This window comes from Ranitomeya imitator, chromosome 3 (assembly GCF_032444005.1).
Source record: "Ranitomeya imitator isolate aRanImi1 chromosome 3, aRanImi1.pri, whole genome shotgun sequence".
NCBI classification, from domain to species: Eukaryota; Metazoa; Chordata; class Amphibia; order Anura; family Dendrobatidae; genus Ranitomeya; species Ranitomeya imitator.
This window is the reverse complement of record NC_091284.1, coordinates 336,237,078-336,257,270: the sequence shown is the minus strand read 5'-3', so window position 1 is coordinate 336,257,270 and position 20,193 is coordinate 336,237,078. Positions and strand designations below refer to the sequence as shown.

The window sequence follows — 20,193 nt, the reverse complement described above, 5'->3', positions numbered from 1 at the left end:
TCAGTGTTTCTTATTTTCATGTGTACTATTCATCTAATTATTTCATAAATGAACAGTTAAACGTTTTCACTAAATGTTTTCTTAAAGAGTGTCCTGGTTTGGGATGAAAGGCTGCAGTCACAATGTTACTACTGGAACTTCTCAATCCTCACAGCACACACACCATGGCAAGATTGGGCAAGCTTGATCAATACCAGTAAATTAAGCCAGGAGGAGCATGTCTAGGCAGCACGTGACCACATGTATGCAAATTGCATATCTGCAGTCACAAAACCGCCTGCTCTCGACTTCAGAAAATCCTAACTGTTTGTAGTCTTCTGTATCCTCTCAGCACGTATCACAGTCACTTTGTCACTGCAGACTTTCATCCCAAACCTGAACAACCCCTTTAGGTCTAGTGGAGACTGTAGATATACCATTAAGAATTTTCATGAATGTTTCAGAAAGAGTCACACAACTTATCTGGTTATAAATGTTTCTTTTCATAAAAAAAAATAATTTACAATAAACAATCTTAGGCGTGTTTTGAACAATTCAGCCATTTTAACATCAAGCATTGAAAATAGAATGTAGAACATTCTAGAAAACAGCCATAAAAAACTCTAGGCATGTTCACCGATATTGCACTGGAGCTGTAGTTACATGAAGGTTGTATTGCCATTTTTAATGACACTGCTGGACTACAACTCTGCACAAGAGGTGTAATGTTAATGTAAAAAAACAAATTGAATCCAGTAAGGTTTTGCTTCCATTCTAATATTTGTGGTGGCCAAGTTATTCACAAATATAAAAACTTTAGGACTGGCAATCATAAGTCTAAAGTTTCATCTTCTACGGTTTGTTTTTTTTCTTCAACATATTTCTCCTGAAATGCCAGTGTTCTGTAGTGTTGGTTAAGGTTTTATTTAAAGAAATAAATATAGTAGGATCTTTGATCAATATAGAAAAACAAGAAATCAAAAAGACCTAAAAAAATATTTGATACATTTTTAAAAAATTCAAAAAAACCCAAAAAGCATCCGAAAAAAAAAAAAAAAAAATCACAGGGAAAAATTGGAGGGTCCAATCTCATGCTAAGTATCCAAAACTCCACACATGTTTATACAGATGTTTGTTTAAGGCCAAAAAAATGGTCAGACATAATACAATATATACGGAAAATGGGCTAGGGAGGATAGACAGTGCCTTCCCCTATCAACGCCCCTTCCTTGCAGCAGAGGTTGGCACCCTGGGAAGCGATATGGCACCCCCACTCAGCGTAGACTGACCCCAAGAGATCCTCAAAAGGAATTCCTGTAAAAGCCACCACCAAACACACACACATTAAAATAAAGTGCTGTTATTCTAAGAGCACATACCGATCAACATTATTAGCACTAACTATTGAGCCACTATGATAGGGACTCCATCATATTTGGAAATAACCGGGACATAGTCATTATCCAACAAGATCTCTAAGGGTATGTTGTCCAACAAGATCTCTAAGGGTATGTTTCCACGTTCAGGAAACGCTGCGTTGAGCCGCAGCATCAAAAACGCAGCGTCCATATGTTACAGCATAGTGGAGGGGATTTCATAAAATCCCATCTCCACTATGCATTAAAAGACGCATGCAGCAGACCCGCGGAAACGGACATGCAGCGCGTCTTAAGAACACAGCATGTCCTTACATTGCAGAAACAACGCAAGGACAGCGGAGGTGACCTGCCAGTGACCTCAGGTGCAGATTTGGTCAGGATTTTACCTGCATAAAATCCTGACCAAATCCTGATGCAATCCTGAACGTGGACACATACCCTTATAGTATAGAGTGAAAGAGAGTATGATACAGATCAACTGCCGAACAGTATTACATAAAGTATACAATGATTATGGATGAACAATCAGCCCAACCGCAGAAGTGTGTGGCCGTAAAGATAATCAGAGCCATAATGTAAATAGCGTCCTGCTATTTACAGCTGCCAGTGGCCTACTATTGGCGTTCCCCTGATGAACCCCTCTGGATTGCCTATTGGGGGGAAACAGCGTCGGGGTGGGACTAACTCCCTAAGAGAAGTTATTTCCAATATGGCTCTGATTAGCTCTATGGCCATATCTTTATACGGTTGGGCTGATGATCTGTATTACTTCATACTCTCTTTCACTCTATATTATAAGAGATCTTGTTGGATAATGACTATGTCCCGGTTATTTCCAAATATGATGGAGTCCCTATCATAGTGGCTCAATAGTTATTCTAACAGCACATACAGAACAACATTATTAGCACTTTATTTTAATGTGTGTGTTTGGTGGTGGCTTTGACAGGGATTCCTTTGGAAGATCTCTTAGGGTCAGTCTACGCTGAGCGGGGGCACCATATCGCTTCCCAGGGTGCCAACCTCCACTGCAAGGAAGGGACAATGATAGGGGAAGGCACAGTCTATCCTCCCTAGCCCATTTTCCGTATATTGCATTATGTCTGACCATTTTTTGGCCTTAGGGCTCCTTCTCACTTGCATGAAATACGGCCGAGTCTCGCAGGTTTAAACCTGGCTCTGCCGCCGGCACTCCAGAGCGGAGCGTGCAGCTCCATGTATTGCTGTGTGGCCGCACACTCCGCTCTGAAGTGCCGGCGGCAGAGCGGGGTTTTAACCTGTGAGACTCGGCCGTATTTCACACAAGTGAGAAGGAACCCTTTAACAGACATCTGTATAAACATATGTGGAGTTTTGGATACTTAGCATGAGATTGGACCCTCCAATTTTTCCCTGTAATTTTTTGGAAGCTTTTTGGTTTGGTTTTTTGAAAAATATCTCAAATAATATTTTTTAGGTCTTTTTGATTTTTTGTTTTTCTAAATAAGGTCTTATTTAGCAGAGACAGAATCCCTTTAATAGTTTTTCAGTCAGTAGGATCAACCCTCCTAAGCTATCTATATAGCCATGCAGGCCATAGGAAGCTGAATAAAATGATACCTTCTTATCTGTGATCTAATGTCTATTCCAGAGACATCCATGTTTCAATTATATGTGAATGAGCTGTTTCAGGGCTATGGGCTGGACACTGATCTGCATGAGTATCTGCAAACAGAGCTTATTATAGATGAAAGGGGGAGTTACCAGTGTGAGACATGTAGCCAACACCGAGAAGAACTGATATTTGTCTCAAACACGTTAGCAGCTGCAGCTCTCAGAGCTCCGCTATACCACCCTGGCTGCCTCCGAGATAGAAGCCCCGAGAGGAACCTGCAGATGTGTCAGGTATAATCACACCCAGTTCTGCAGCGAGATCAGGAGAGTAGCCAATACACATCATGCTGGTAACCCCCCTTTAATTTATAATATGCTCTGGAGGCTGTCTCATACAGATCTGAGTCCAGACCATAACCCATTTATATAAAAAAAACGTGGATTTCTCTGAAATAAGTCATTGGATCGCAGACATTAATGTATCATTTTATTCAGCTTCGTATGACCTAAAAGTCCATATAGATGGCTTAGAAGGGTTGATCCTTACAGATTCCCTTTAAGCTTAGTCCACATGTACACAGTCATTACAGTACAATCCCGCAGGCTCTGTAGTATGGCTCAGGACAAATTAGAGGTTATTGAAACACTACCATAGAATATCTGGTGCTTATGGACAAACAAACCCACCACAAGATAGGCAATACTTTGGGATATCCAGAAATTATGTGTGATCTCTCCAAGACTATTGTTTCTAAAACCAAAAGGAAAAAAAATTGAGAAATACACTAACATAAAAGCAAGTATACTCTCCTTTATTTGTGGTAGATTTTATAACAAACAATATGATAAAAGGAAAAGTCTAAATCTGCAAAGTAATAGGCAGGTTGCAAGAGTATTTAACCCCTTAATCCCATGACGTACTATCCCGTCGAGGTGACCTGGGACTTAATTCCCAGGGACGGGATAGTACGTCATAGTTGATCGGCCGCGTTCACACGGGGAGAGCGCGGCCAATCGCCGCCGGGTGTCAGCTGACTATCACAGCTGACATCCGGCACTATGCCCTGGAACACTGCGATCAAACATGATTGCAGTGTTCCAGCAGCATAGGAAAGCATCGCGCAGGGAGGGGGCTCCCTGCGTGCTTGCCTGAGACCCTCAGAACAACACGATGTGATCACCTTGTACCGAGCGTCTCCTCCCTGCAAGCCCCGGATCCAAAATTGCCGTGGGGCTCCTTCCTGGTCCTGCAGGGAGGTGGCTTACAAGCGCCTGCTCAGAGCAGGCGCCAGCAAGCCTCCCTGCAGTACCTGTCAAATCGCTGATCTAACACAGTGCACTGCAAAATGTCAGATCAGTGATCTGATAATATATAGTGATGTCCCCCCTGGGGCAATGTTATAAAGTAAAAAAAAATATATATTTACATGTGTAAAAATAAATAAATTAAAAAAATAATTCCTAAATAAAGAAAAAAAAAAATATTGTTCCAATAAATACATTTCTTTATCTAAATAAAAAAAACAATAAAAGCACACATATTTAGTATTGCCGCGCCCGTAGCGACCCGACCTATAAAACTGTCCCAGTTAACCCCTTCAGTGAACACCGTAAAAAAAGAGCCAAAAACCGCTTTATCATACCGCCAAACAAAAAGTGGAATAACACGTGATCAAAAAAGACAAGATATAAATAAACATGGCACCGCTGAAAACGTCATCTTGACCCGCAAAAAAAGAGCCGCCATACAGCATCAGCGAAAAAATAAAGTTATAGTCCTCAGAATAAAGCGATGCAAAAATTATTTTTTATATAAAATAGTTTTTATTGTATAAAAGCTCAAACATAAAAAAATGATATAAATGAGGTATCACTGTAATCGTACTGACCCGAAGAATAAAACTGCTTTATCAATTTTACCAAATGTGGAACGGTATAAACGCCTCCCCCAAAAGAAATTCATGAATAGCTGGTTTTTGGTCATTCTGCCTCACAAAAATCGGAATAAAAAGCGATCAAAAAATGTCACGTGCCCGAAAATGTTACCAATAAAAACGTCAACTCTTCCCGCAAAAAACAAGACCTCACATGACTCTGTGGACCAAAATATGGAAAAATTATAGCTCTCAAAATGTGGTAACACAAAAAATATTTTTTTGCAATAAAAAGCGTCTTTTAGTGTGTGACAGCTGCCAATCATAAAAATCCGCTAAAAAACCCGCTATAAAAGTAAATCAAACCCCCCTTCATCACCCCCTTAGTTAGGGAAAAATAATAAAATTAAATAAATGTATTTATTTCCATGTTAGGGTTAGGGCTACAGTTAAGGTTTGGATTACATTTACGCTTGGTATTAGGGTTAGGGGTGTGGTTAGGGTTGGGATTAAGGGTGTGGGTAGTGTTATGGCTGTGTTTGGATTAGGGTTTCAGTTGGAATTGGGAGGTTTCCACTGTTGAGGCACATCAGGGGCTCTCCAAATGCGACATGGCGTCCGATCTCAATTCCAGCTAATTCTGCGTTAAAAAAGTAAAATCGTGCTCCTCCCCTTCCGAGCTCTCCCATGCGCCCAAACAGTGGTTTACCCCCACATATGGGGTATAAGCGTACTCAGGACAAATTGTACAACAACTTACGGGGGTCCTTTTTCTCCTGTTACCCTTGGTAAAAAAACAAATTGGAGCTGAAGTACATTTTTTGTGAAAAAAAGTTAAATGTTCATTTTTTTTTAAACATTCCAAAAATTCCTGTGAAGCACCTGAAGGGTTAATAAACTTCTTGAATGTGGTTTTGAGCACCTTGAGGGGTGCAGTTTTAGAATGGTGTCACACTTGGGTATTTTCTATCATATAGACCCCTCAAAATGACTTCAAATGTGATGTGGTCCCTAAAAGAAAATGGTGTTGTAAAAATGAGAAATTGCTGGTCAACTTTTAACCCTTATAACTCCCTAACAAAAAAAAAAATTGGTTCCAAAATTGTGCTGATGTAAAAGTAGACATGTGGGAAATGTTGCTTACTAAATATTTTGTGTGACATATCTGTGATTTAAGGGCATGAAAATTCAAAGTTGGAAAATTGCAAAATGTTCAAATTTTTTGCAAAATTTCCATTTTTTTCGCAAATAAACGCAGGTAATATCAAAGACATTTTATCACTATCATGAAGTACAATATGTCATGAGAAAACAATGTCAGAATCATCAGGATCCGTTGAAGCGTTCTAGAGTTGTAACCTCATAAAGGGACAGTGGTCAGAATTGTAAAAATTGGCCCGGTCATTAACGTGCAAACCACCCTTGGGGGGTGAAGGGGTTAACAGAGATCACTTCACGCAACCATGGTCCAGGTTAGTGCTCTCTGGCTGTAGACAGGAGCTGCTTGAATTTCCTGATTTTCCACTTTCCCTGATGCGGTGTTTGATTTGCCTGCCTGGAAAGAGGTCATCTATGCGGTGCACAGGTGGCATCTCGCCAGTCTGGCTAACCGTAAGCCGCACCTGGGATCCCAGAGGGTAAGTAAATTTGCGCAGCTCCAGTCCACAGCCAGAGAGCACTTACCTGGACCATGGTTGTGTGAAGTGATCCGCTCATCTCTAGCATTTCATTCTTCCCTTTTCTAAAATACTAGGCGGAATATTATGCTCCTGGCCAGATTTACTTGTAAGAAAAGGATACGATGTGAAATGGAAATCTGCTCCCATCGCTACAGACATAAGATTTCCAAGTGATCGATTATCCTCCCCAAAGCAGAAGCCACTGGCTTTGTCCACAGCAGCCAGGACGCACTTCAGACTTTCTTCATCCTAAGCAAAGACAAGATTTTTTTGCTAGCAATAAAACGATAGCCAAGCTTCCAGGTACTATGTTCAGTGTTCAAATGTAATTTCTCCAGCAAAAATTTGTACAAAATTGTTAAGTTGATGCTAATATCCATGTAAATAACAGCCCTTTGCTGGTCTCTATAGAATCTGGCCTCTGCGATTATTACGCCACCTTTTCACAGGAGGCAGGCTTGTAGAGACAGTACAGTTTATTACATTACAGAATAGTAAGTAGATGGCATATATCCAGGGTGTGACTCCTGCCCAATTCTGAAGCCAGGCACCATTTGGAACATGTTAGAAACAATTCATAGAGCATCAGCTACAGAGGTATTAGAATGGGATTGAAATATCTGATTTGTGGGAACTCTACTTGCTGCAATACATAATTAGAGAGTCTGTAAAGTTGTGCAGACCATATGAATAAGCTTTTGATCCACTCATTCAGACCTTGCAGATTTTGCTGTAGATCCATAGATATTCCACAGCAAAATCACAAACAATTTTGACTTCCCGATTGTACTTCATGAGTAAAACCCACAAAACTCTTGGTGACCAATCTAAAGATGTGACAGCTTATTGTAAATTAGCAGTGTCAATTAACATACATTTTTCTTCATATTGTGAATGACACTTGTTAGACGTATTGACTTTAATGCTACTGTAATATGCTACCACTTTTCTGTCAGAAAATCAGGCCTGAAAATTTGCAACACTTCCACTATGAACCTCTCAGATGACCAGTGTATGTCTTATTGAGGGGTCTGCAACAAAACTAATCTGTGAAGAAATATCAGTATTCGAACCTTTCTGTAAACGTGCAGCCCTGTAGGGATAGCATATTACCACGACATGTCAATTCTCCTAGTAGACAAATCTATATTGTTCCATATTGTTATTAATTATGCTTCTTATATAGTGCCATCAAATGCCACAGCACTTTACAGATATTGTCACCGCTGTTCCAATTGGGATCACAATCTAAATTGGGAGGAAACCGGAGAAAACCCAGGCAACACGCAGAGAACATACAAACTCATTTGATGGATTTGAACCCATCACAGCAATGCTAACCACTGAGCCTGCCCCATGTGAATTATAGGAATGACCAAAGAATATAGAGAAGTGCAATATGCACCTTTCCCAAAAAATGCCAAAATGTCACAGTGGCTTAATAATTATGGCTTTCAGGATTATATAGGAGCATTGATAAATATCCTCCATTGTATACTTTGAAAATCTGTCAGGTGTGCAATGCGGCTTGGATCACTAGTTCAACAGGCCGTTCCCCGGTAGCTTCTCCTTTCCCACTATGACTGGCAGGTCTATGCACACACACAGGGGTGGACATACTGCCGATGCAGGGGCCGGAGGTGGAGGGGGCCCTTGCAGGCAGACAAGGTCAGCGTCACCACCCAACGCGTGCTGGGGCACCAAGCTGTCAGCATCCACCCCTGCACACACACACACACACGGAGAGACCTGTTGGTCATAAGGAGTAGAGGGAGCCAAAGCAATGAGAGACCAGTCTCTTGGACTAGTCATCATAGTCTCCAGATGTCAGAAGCATGTAGTCTCCGAAACACCAAAGCAAACATGCAAGTGCCGTTTAACCCCTTCCCAACATTAGACATACAGATGAGTCCTACTTTTATGTGTTCTAGCAAATGGATGTACTGCTACGTCATGGCGATCATGCAGGAACGAAAGCTGTGCCTGCATGATCATCGCCAGTAGATTGATTTTAGTGATAACCGAGACCACTATGACCTGGATGTTTTACCCGCTAAATGCCAGTAACTCCTACTCAGGGTGATCTCTTCTGGAGACTGTGGGCTGGTCCATCCTGATGATCCAGAAACCGCAAGGTCTGTCTGTTTTCGCAACCACAGTTGGCACCGTCAAAATTATATCACTAATTGAATGTTCGTTCATATACTTCAGAGTTAACTCACTGGGTGCCAAGTGCATTGATTGCAAATATCTCTGCAACGGAGAGGTGAACTTAAAAATTAACCGTGTTTTATTCTGCTCTTGAGCCACAATTACCTTGTGTGTTGAATTTAAAGGGAATCTGTTACCCCATTTTTCGCATATGAGGCCACCGCCATTAGGGGCTTATCTACAGCATTCTGTAATGCTGTAAATAAGCCCCTGATGTAACCTGAAAGATAAAAAAACAAGTTAGATTATACTCACCTGGGGAGATGGCAGTCCAGGTCCTATGGGTGTCGCAGGTCCGGGGCCTCCCATCTTCATATGATGTCGTCATCCTCCTTACTTCTTGTCGTGGCTTCTGCACAGGCGTACTGATTTGCCCTGTCGAGGGAGGAGTAAAGTACTGCAGTGCGCAGGCACCGGGCTTCTCGGACCTTTCCTGGCACCTGCGCACTGCAGTACTTCGATCTGCCCTCAACAGGGCAGAGAATTACACCTGCGCATGAGCCGTGACAGAAGGAAGAGGACGTCATTGAATGAAGATGGGAGGCGCCAGACCCAGACCGCCCATCGGACCCGGACCACCCCTGGGCAAGTATTATCTAACTTATTTTTCTTATCTTTAGGTTACATTGGGGGCTTATCTACAGCATTACAGAATGCTTTAGATAAGCCCCTAATTGCGGTGGCCGAAGCTTATAAGAGAAAAATGAGGAGACAGATTCCCTTTAACACAACACAATTGGTGAACGATCCTCTTAAAAGTGGTATTTTGCTTATATTTTATTCCAACTGCTCCCATTAGTATCCAAGTTTGTTTGTTTTTTAAATCCACCATATGGTTCCAGAGACATGAACCTTTCTAATGAATGCAGATTGTTATGGGTATTATCAAGGGCGTGGGAAGATAACAACAGACTATTGGAGAATGCCTTTAGGCAGCTCTGCACTATAAGGCTATGTGCACACGTCAGGATTTTATGCAGAAATTTCCTGAACAAAACTGGAGATTTTCTGCATGAAATCCGCATGCGTTTTTCTCGCAGTTTTGTGGCGTTTTTTGTGTGGATTTTTCACATTTTTTTCCAGAGCTTCCCAATGCAATAAATAGCGGGAAATCTGCGATAAATCCGCGAAATTGATGAACATGCTGTGTAATTTTCCGCAATGCGTTCTTATCGCGGAAAAATACGCAGCATGCGCACAAAAATTGCAGAACGCATTAAAAATGATGGGATGCTTAATGTATGCGTTTTTAATAAACCGCCAAAAAAACGGAAAACACGAAAAATCCGGAACGTGTGCACATACCCTTACCCTTTGAGCCATGACTGCTTATTAAAGACCATAAAAAATAGTAGTCAATAGAAAGGCCCATATCTATGGAACCACAAGGCAAAGTTAAAAATGTATGACAAAAAAAAAAAAAAAAAAAAAAGATTAATACTCAGGGAAACAGTCAGAATAAAAAAAGATCAAAGCCAGGCCACTTTTGACCTGCAGACAGGTTCTCCAAGGCCATGTTCACACCATCCTTTTTTTAATGCGGAACCGCCGCGATTTTCCCGCTGCGGGTCCGCAGCTGTTTTCCATGCAGGGTACATTACGATGTACCCTATGAAAAACAGGAACTGCTGTACCCACATTGCGGAAAATCGCGAAAAAAACCGCGCTGAATAGCCGCGGTAAAAGAGAAGTACCATGTCACTTCTTTTTGCGGAACTGCAGCGGTTCTGCACCCATAGACCTTCACTGTGAGGTCAAACCCGCAGTAAAACCCGCAGATGAAAAAAATATCTGCGGGTTTTCTACGGTTTGTGGTGCAGAACCGCTGCAGTGTGGCTGCCCCCCCGTGCCCCAATCCCACCCCCCCATGCTCCGATCCACCCCCCATGCTCCGATGCCACCCCCCCTTATACTTACCCGGCCTCCCGGTGTCCGTAAGGCCGTCCTCTCCCTGGGCGCCGCCATCTTGCAAAATGGCGGGCGCATGCGCAGTGCGCCCGCCGAATCTGCCGGCCGGCAGATTCGTTCCAAAGTGCATTTTGATCACTGAGATATAACCTATCTCAGTGATCAAAATAAAAACAATAGTAAATGACCCCCCCCCCCCTTTGTCACCCCCATAGGTAGGGACAATAAAAAAAATAAAGAATTTTTTCCACTAAGGTTAGAATAGGGTTAGGGTTAGGGGTAGGGTATTTTCAGCCATTTTAACCCTAAAAAACTTCCTAGAAAACACACAGACTCTGCATAGAAAACTGCATAAAAAAACGCACTAAAAAACGCATCAAAAAACGCACCAAAAAAAGGACCTGCGTTTTCTGCCAAGAGCTGCGGTTTTTAGTGCAGAAAAAACAGCAGGGAAATCAGGAACGTGTGAACATGGCCTAAGTTAAAGGAGTTTCTCTGCAACAAACTGATGTATTTGTGTTGGAAATAATAACTGACATACAGTTATATATAATCTCTCCAATCTTGCTTCACCTTGACGCTAAGTGGCATGAATGACACTAGCCCATAATCCTGAATAACCTCTGCCAGTTTCTCATGAAGACTTCGATGGCGTCGGAAAAATGGATCAGAGGTCAAATGTTCCACTAAGTAAGAAAGATCCATAACTTCAGTGTAGTAGTCAATGTTAAAAGCTGCAATATAAAGAGACAAACATTACTTAAAATACCCAATAAACCACACGTGTTCAACGTTTAGTTTAGAATGAGTCACAATAAAAGGGGAGATGAGCAATACAAACATTAAGGTATTCTAAGATGTAATTGTTATTAGGATATCCAACTTTATGATTGGTGGTTGTCGGACCTCTGCTACACCCATCAACATAAAAGTGTGGTGCAAGTGTAGCACTGGGTGCTTTATATTGGAAAAGTATTATTAAAGAGGACATTTCAGGTATATTTTTATGTGTATAAATAAAATTGGGCAGACATTTCTAAGCTATAGACTTTTGCAGTTTATATTCAAATATCCCCTTCAACCATATAAACTTGAAAAACCCATATCTCTGAAATGCTGTGGAGAAAAAACAAATGTTTTAAGTATGCCCTGATATATACAAAGGGAATGTGTCATCATAAAGTTATCTGTTGTGTAAATCAGGTTTTCGTGTTAAATTGGCAATTTATGGTATTTTCATATCACAATCTGTATTTAAAATTTAAAGTTAAAATTCATGCAATTTTCACATTGGCAAATAGGGCTATTTTAGACTCATACTCGCCGTTTCAGGAAATCCCTTTGTGCATTAGCAGCAACAGACTGACCCCAAACCTTTTGTATTAAAGCGTCTATTGAACATGTGCAAAGACAATTGTGACGGGAGGAGCGGTGATATCATTTGTGATGAATGGGTCCTGTGTTATGAAAAAGAAAGGTATGCTCCAGTGTAGGTAAAATGTTTAAAACGTCACTTTTATTTTGGCTTCATAAACATGGAGGACATTCTGGCATACCACTGTATACCCACCAGCCAGACTGACTTGTTTCAACTTATGCAGTCTTATCCACAGTCTGGTGTGCCAGGGTACTGGCAAAGATTGGATATCTTCCCCTTCAACCACCTGCGTATTCATTAATTAATAAGTGCATAAGAGTAAAATTAACTCTTTATAGCTTGATAAAAGGTAATATGCAATTAAAATATAACATTTTAAAATTTTGCTTTTTTTTTTAAATATTTTAATTCCATATTACCTTTTATCACACTACAAAGAGTTAATTTTAACTCTTGTGTACTTACCACTTAATGAATACACAGGTGGTTGAAGGGGAAAAATATATATAAGCTTTGCTAGTTAGTGCCCTGGGACACCAGACCATGATTGAGACATTTTACCTACCCTGGAGATTCCCTTTCCTGTTCATATTACTCTTGAAGTGTCCACACCAGGAAGGCTCTGGGAGGATGCAAGGTGCAGTGGATAATGGCGAGCAGACTCCCTCTCCCCTTTTCCTGATTTTGTAGATCCTGTGTTATCAGCTGTGTATGGGGGTGTAATAATGAATGAATACTTTGGATAATAATGAAACAGACGAATACTCTTCCTAAAATGGGCCTAATTCAACATTTACGTTATTTTAAAGTAATTTTTGTTTTTATTTAAATAGTAGCTTACAGGGATTGCCATGCCTTAGGCTCCAAGTTTGCAGTCACTCTGTGTGACTGCAGATTTGTGAATCTTCACATTGAGCGTGCTGTAAGGATTTTCTGGTACCAGCAGCAGCAGGCGCATGACCGCAAGTATAAAATTTGTATACATGTGGGAACGTGCTGATGAGATGTGCATGGCCTCTCACCCAGGCCAAATATATCTAGTGGGATGGTGAAAGAAGTATACAAATCACATACATGCGGTCATGCGCCTGCCACCAGTACCGGAAAATATTCACAGCACACAATGTGAGGATTCACAAGTCTGCAGTCACATGAAGTGACTGCAGACTTGTAGCCTAAGGCCAGACAAACCTTTTAAATAAATAAATAATAATTTTTATTTATATAGCGCCAACATATTCCGCAGCGCTTTACAAATTATAGAGGGGACTTGTACAGACAATAGACATTACAGCATAACAGAAATACAGTTCAAAACAGATACCAGGAGGAATGAGGGCCCTGCTCGCAAGCTTACAGACTATGAGGAAAAGGGGAGACACGAGAGGTGGATGGTAACAATTGCTTTAGTTATTCGGACCGGCCATAGTGTAAGGCTCGGGTGTTCATGTAAAGCTGCATGAACCAGTTAATTGCGTAAGTATGTAGCAGTACAGACACAGAGGGCTATTAACTGCATAAAGTGAATGAGAACATGATGCGAGGAACCTGATTTTTTTTTTTTTTTTTAAATAGGCCACCCAGGGATCGTTAGGTTAATGCATTGAGGCGGTAGGCCAGTCTGAACAAATGAGTTTTTAGGGTACGCTTAAAACTGTGGGGATTGGGGATTAATTGTATTAACCTAGGTAGTGCATTCCAAAGAATCGGCGCAGCACGTGTAAAGTCTTGGAGACGGGAGTGGGAGGTTCTGATTATTGAGGATGCTAACCTGAGGTCATTAGCGGAGCGGAGGGCATGGGTAGGGTGGTAGACTGAGACCAGAGAGGAGATGTAGGGTGGTGCTGAGCCATTGAGTGCTTTGTGGATGAGGGTAGTAGTTTTGTACTGGATTCTGGAGTGGATGGGTAGCCAGTGTAATGACTGGCACATAAATGAGAACATACTGATCATATAGTCATTACATTAAATCAAGAAGTGTCTTTATATTATATACTAGCTGAAGAGCCCGGCATTGCCTGGGCATAGTAAATATCTGTGGTTAGTTATAGCACCTCACTTTTATTTTCCCCATCACGCCTCTCATTTTCTCCCTTACACCTCTCATTTTCTCCCTTAGACCTCTCACTTTCCCCCTCACTCCTCTCATTCCCCCCTAACACTTGTCATTTCGACCTCACATCTGTCATTTTCCGATCACTCCACTATTTTCCCTCACTCCTCATTTTCACCTCACACCTTTCATTTTCCCCTCAGTAAATACAGGTTTGTCATCTCCCTTATATATAGTATACACCTGTATGTCATCTCCTGTATATAGTATATACACCTGTATGTCATCTCCCCTGTAAATAGTATATACATGCTGTATGTCATCTCCTCCTGTATATAGTATATACATGCTGTATGTCATCTCCTCCTGTATATAGTATATACCTGTATGTCATCTCTTCTGTATATACTATATACCTGTGTGTCATCTCCTCCTGTATATAGTATATACACCTGTGTGTCATCTCCTCCTGTATATAGTATAAACCTGTGTGTCATCTCCTCCTGTATATAGTATATACCTGTGTGTCATCTCCCCTGTATATAGTATATATCTGTATGTCATATCCTCCTGTATTAGACCGCGTTCACGCGCTATTTGGTCAGTATTGTTACCTCAGTATTTGTAAGCTACATTGGCAGCCTGATAAATCCCCAGCCAACAGGAAGCCCTCCCCCCTGGCAGTATATATTAGCTCACACATACACATAATAGACAGGTCATGTGACTGACAGTATTTCCTATATGGTACATTTGTTGCTCTTGTAGTTTGTCTGCTTATTAATCAGATTTTTATTTTTGAAGGATAATAGCAGACTTGTGTGTGTTTTAGGGCGAGTTTCATGTGTCAAGTTGTGTGTGTTGAGTTGCATGTGGCTACATGCATGTAGCGACTTTTGTGAGATGAGTTTTGTGTGGCGACATGCGTGTAGCAACTTTTTTGTGTGTCGAGTTGCATGTGACAGGTTAGTGTAGCAAGTTGTGTGCAGCAAGTTTTGCGCATGGCGAGTTTTGCGCGTGGCGAGTTTTATGTGTGGTGCGTTTTGAGTATGTGCAAGTTTTGTGTGAGGCAACTTTTGCATGTGTTGCAACTTTTGTGCATGTGGCAATTTTTCCGCGTGTGCAAGTTTTGCGTGTGGCGAGTTTTTCATGAGGTGAGTTTTGCACGTGTGGCGAGTTTTGCATGTGGCTAGTTTAGAGCGGCGACTTTTGTGTTTCGACTTTTATGTGGCGAGGTTGGTGTATGTGTGGTGAAATGTGTGCTGAGGGTGGTATGTGTTCAAGCACGTGGTAGTGTGTGGCGCATTTTGTGTGTGTGTTCATATCCCCGTGTGTGGTAAGTATCCCATGTCGGGACCCCACCTTAGCAACTGTACGGTATATACTCATTGGCGCCATCACTCTCACTCTTTAAGGCCCCCTTGTTCACATCTGGCAGCTGTCAATTTGCCTCCAACACTTTTCCTTTCACTTTTTCCCCCATTATGTAGATAGGGGCAAAATTGTTTGTTGAATTGGAACGCGCGGGGTTAAAATTTCGCCTCACAACATAGCCTATGACGCTCTCGGGGTCCAGACGTGTGACTGTGCAAAATTTTGTGGCCGTAGCTGCGACGGTGCAGATGCCAATCCCGGACATACACACATTCAAGCTTTATATATTAGATTTAAAAATAAAAAATAAACTTTATTTGGACACATTAAAATACACACAAAATGAAATAGTGCCTCAAACCAAAAACAAATAACCGGCAAGAGGTCAGCTGAAGCATATTCATATGAATGCCCAGGGAAAAAGAAATGGGATTACAAATTCTTTTGTTGCACCCAAAAAAATGTGTAGGGCTATAATTTTAAAGACCCTATTCACATCATATTCACAATCAAAAAGGGGGAAATGCTCTTTAGATAATATGTTGCTTCATCCTTTACTGTGTATTTAAAGTGCAAATGAATGAAAGATGCAACATCCATTTAAAATAAAATCATTGGTCATCACCTATACATTCAAAGGAAAATATGACCTTTAAATACAAAATGAAGCAGCATATATCTAAAGTGCAGATGCATGAAAGGTGCGACATCCAAATTACATTAGGAGTGGAACCATGCATACAGCGATTACGGCACCCCAAATTGTTACCGTGTCGCCAGGTACCCATACCTACATCCTGATTGATTGACAAGAGCAAGATTAATGTCCTATATCAGTACATATTACCTGAGTCTGTGTCTGCTTCACATGTGCCGAGTGACACGCTATTCCTCCAAACACGTTAAATAAATGAAGCAGTCTGCAGTTCCCTGTACACTCAGGTGGCTTGGTTTGCCATTGGGGAGGAAAAATTTAGCAGACTCTTGTGCTTCATCAATGTTGTATAGTCTTCATTCTCAGGAATAGTGGGGTTACAGACAACTTCTACAATTTTTAAAAAGGATGTTTGTTGTCCTGTGTGTAAAGTACATAAAATGGACTAATCAGGCACTCACCCTCCCTGGGTATAGCGCCAGCTCCCTACCGCTGCTGCTGTCCCGATGTTGTGATGTCACATCAGCAGTGCCTCAACTCTCTACCCAGACCCTGAGCTCAGTGAATGGCTAGAGCGGTGATGCGCGCTGTTAAGGTTACCATTCTTAAGGTACCGTCACACTCAGCGATGCTGCAGCGATATAGACAACGAGCCGATCGCTGGAGCGTCGCTGTTAGGTCGCTATAGAGACGTCAAACACAGCAACTCCAGAACGATGCAGGAGCGATCCAGTGACGTAACGGCGACTCACTTATCGTTCTCGCTCCATGTAAAACGTTGCTGGCGTCGTTGCTTTTGATGTCAAACATGACAATACACGCCGACCTGACGACGAAATAAAGTTCTGGACTTCTAGCTGCGACCAGCGATGGCACAGCGGGATCCAGATCGCTGCTGCGTGTCAAACACAACGAGATCGCTATCCAGGACGCTGCAACGTCACGGATCGTTGTCGTTCTCATTGCAAAGTTGCTGAGTGTGACGGTACCTTTAGTCCAAACAGCCAGATAGCTACTTATCAGCGTCTGCTTGTCTCCATCAGTCTCCTGACAATATCCTGTGACTACTGCAGCCCATCTGGCTGCTGATCCGCTGCAGACTTTACCATGGTGTCCCTGTGGAAAGTTTCACACTAGGGTGATTAATTCACCTTTAAGTCAAGGAAAAATACATTAAAATAACAGGGCCATCAGTTATATTGTGTATTACAGCATAATATGACAAAAATGCTATAAACTAGCAGTAAATATAACTCCATGCTCACCTAGTCTACCATACTGCTCAATGAGGTCCACTTTGGAGAGGATGTTGAGGTGGGGAAGTTCTATGTGAAGCATAGTGCTCAGCGATGTACACAGAACTGAGATGAACTTAGCTGGATCTGTGCAATAATGGGAATCCACGAGGTGCACAGCGCATAACTAAAGAGACAAAAGAAATACGGTATATAAAAAAAAAACCTGAAACGCAAAACATTTCTGAAAACATGGGGTGCCAGTAATATTCTCAATGCAGCTGCCAGGCTTTACAGTAAAGGATATGAAAAAAGGGCTTGAGAGAAAGTCTGCAGTTACATGACACAATCATGACAGCGTGGTATTGCCTATGCACATGGGCAGACACGTGGCTGTTCTCACGATTCCCTGCTATTGCCGATGCACATGGGCAGACACGTGGCTGTTCTCACAATTCCCTGGTATTGCCGATGCACTTGGGCAGACACGTGGCTGTTCTCACAATTCCCTGGTATTGCCGATGCACTTGGGCAGACACGTGGCTGTTCTCACGATTCCCTGGTATTGCCGATGCACTTGGGCAGACACGTGGCTGTTCTCACAATTCCCTGGTATGCCGATGCACTTGGGCAGACACGTGGCTGTTCTCACGATTCCCTGCTATTGCCGATGCACATGGGCAGACACGCGGCTGTTCTCACAATTCCCTGGTATTGCCGATGCATTTGGGCAGACACGTGGCTGTTCTCACAATTCCCTGGTATTGCCGATTCACTTGGGCTGACACGTGGCTGTTCTCACAATTCCCTGCTATTGCCGATGCACTTGGGCAGACACGTGGCTGTTCTCACGATTCCCTGGTATTGCCGATGCACTTGGGCTGACACGTGGCTGTTCTCACGATTCCCTGGTATTGCCGATGCACTTGGGCAGACACGTGGCTGTTCCCACGATTCCCTGGTATTGCCGATGCACTTGGGCAGACACGTGGCTGTTCCTACGATTCCCTGGTATTGCCGATGCACTTGGGCTGACACGTGGCTGTTCTCACGATTCCCTGGTATTGCCGATGCACTTGGGCAGACACGTGGCTGTTCCCACGATTCCCTGGTATTGCCGATGCACTTGGGCAGACACGTGGCTGTTCCTACGATTCCCTGGTATTGCCGATGCACTTGGGCAGACACGTGGCTGTTCCTACGATTCCCTGGTATTGCCGATGCACTTGGGCAGACACGTGGCTGTTCCTACGATTCCCTGGTATTGCCGATGCACTTGGGCAGACACGTGGCTGTACAATTTGCATACTTGCGGTAACATGCCAACTAGTGGGGTCCAGTTTCTTAGTGCACTTCTATGGAGACAGGCTGAGTGCATCTAGTTGGCATGTGATTATAAGAATGCAAATGACATACACAGCGTCACATTAAAGCGCGTCCACGGACATTGCTAATACCGGGAAATCGGCAGGATTTAGCTTTCTGCAACAACTCTCTAAAAGCTGCTAGGATCTAATAAGTCACGTGGACTGGCTAAAGGCACACAGCCCTGAAGAGCAGATGCTGTGCATGGCAGGTAACCCCTTCTATACCACTCCACCAATGTAACTGCACGCTCCATGACAGTCACAGGAGCCCGCCCCGCTGTCCTCTCCTCACCCGCAGCCCCCAGCTCTGCAGCTGCCGCAGGATGGTGGGCAGAGCCGGGTGGTGGGTGGACAGCTCCACTTGTCCGGGGCAGTCAAACAGCAGGTATGTCCCCCGGAGACTGAGCAGCCGGTCCCGTAGCCAGTCCAGGTTCCCCTGCAAGTACTCCATGCAGTATAGCAGGGCGCCATTGGGCCCCAGGTGCAGCTCCTCCATCACCTCCGGCAGCGCCAGAAGCTCCTGCAGGGTGACCGCCGCCCCGGCCTCGTCCTCCCCGGCAGGGTCCAGATTAATGATGGAAGCCGGGCGCCCCATGCTGGTAAGGAGGGCATGCATGGCCCGGACATAGGTGGTCTTTCCGGAGCCGGGGGGTCCAATCACCACCTGCCCGAAGCCTACAAGCGGCATCGTCTTGCCGTCGCTCGCAGTCTCCATATTCTCAGCCTGTGGAGATATTACTACTTCCGCCAGCGCTCGGCGCCCACGGATGACGTCACCAGCAGCAGGCGGCTAATGGCGGAAGACCGTAATTCGAGTGTCACGTGTCAGGCAGCGTCCAATAGGCGCTAGGTCCCGTGTAGTCACTAGTCAGTGTCAGTTCCTGGTCCCCTAGCTGTGCCTCCCGCGGGTGTTATACTCCTGCTGCTAGGGGCCGATTCACACGTCCTGGTACTTCCTATACCTTTGCCTGTTTAATACATGTGTGAACCGCATCAGTATCAGGTACTGGGAATCGGCGGTACTGTTAGCGCTGTTCCCCTGCTCTGGGTGCCGGAGACCGCTCACGTCATTGTCCCCTGCTGCCATCAGCACTTGCAGGGGGCAATGTTGAGAGTTGCATTCAATTGTTAATAGCAAGAGCCAGGTGCGGCTGCTGGGAGTATTCTTCACCTGCCGCCTGCGCTATAAATAAAGAAATGGTGTGGGTTCCCCTGTATTTTTGATAACTATCCAGGCAAAACTGACAGCAGGGGGCTGCAACCCTCAGCTGTCAGCGTTAGCAAGGCTGGTAATCAAGAATAGAGGGGTCCCCACACCATATTTTTTAATTATTTAAATAATTTGAACAAAACGCTGTGGGGGTCCCCCTCATTTTTGACAACCAGCCAAGCTAAAGTAGACAGCTGGGGGCGGGTTTTGTTAGGCTAGTAAAGGGCCATGGGTATTGTCCCCCCCCCCCCCAGTATAAAAATTGCAGCCCACAGCCATCCAGGAAAAGGCACGCCTG

At 43.3% G+C, this 20,193-nt stretch overlaps 1 protein-coding gene across 1 annotated transcript; it reads right to left on the bottom strand.

Moving 5' to 3' along the window:
• Nucleotides 1-458: 458 nt before the first annotated feature.
• Nucleotides 459-19,441, bottom strand: GPN2 (GPN-loop GTPase 2). Its single transcript, XM_069756745.1, has 5 exons — nucleotides 18,978-19,441; nucleotides 17,349-17,505; nucleotides 11,197-11,357; nucleotides 6,626-6,753; nucleotides 459-881 (listed from the first exon to the last, which is right to left on the bottom strand). Exons 1-5 carry the CDS (start codon nucleotides 19,398-19,400, stop codon nucleotides 809-811), a joined length of 942 nt encoding a protein of 313 aa, XP_069612846.1. The 5' UTR covers nucleotides 19,401-19,441; the 3' UTR covers nucleotides 459-808.
• Nucleotides 19,442-20,193: the final 752 nt, after the last annotated feature.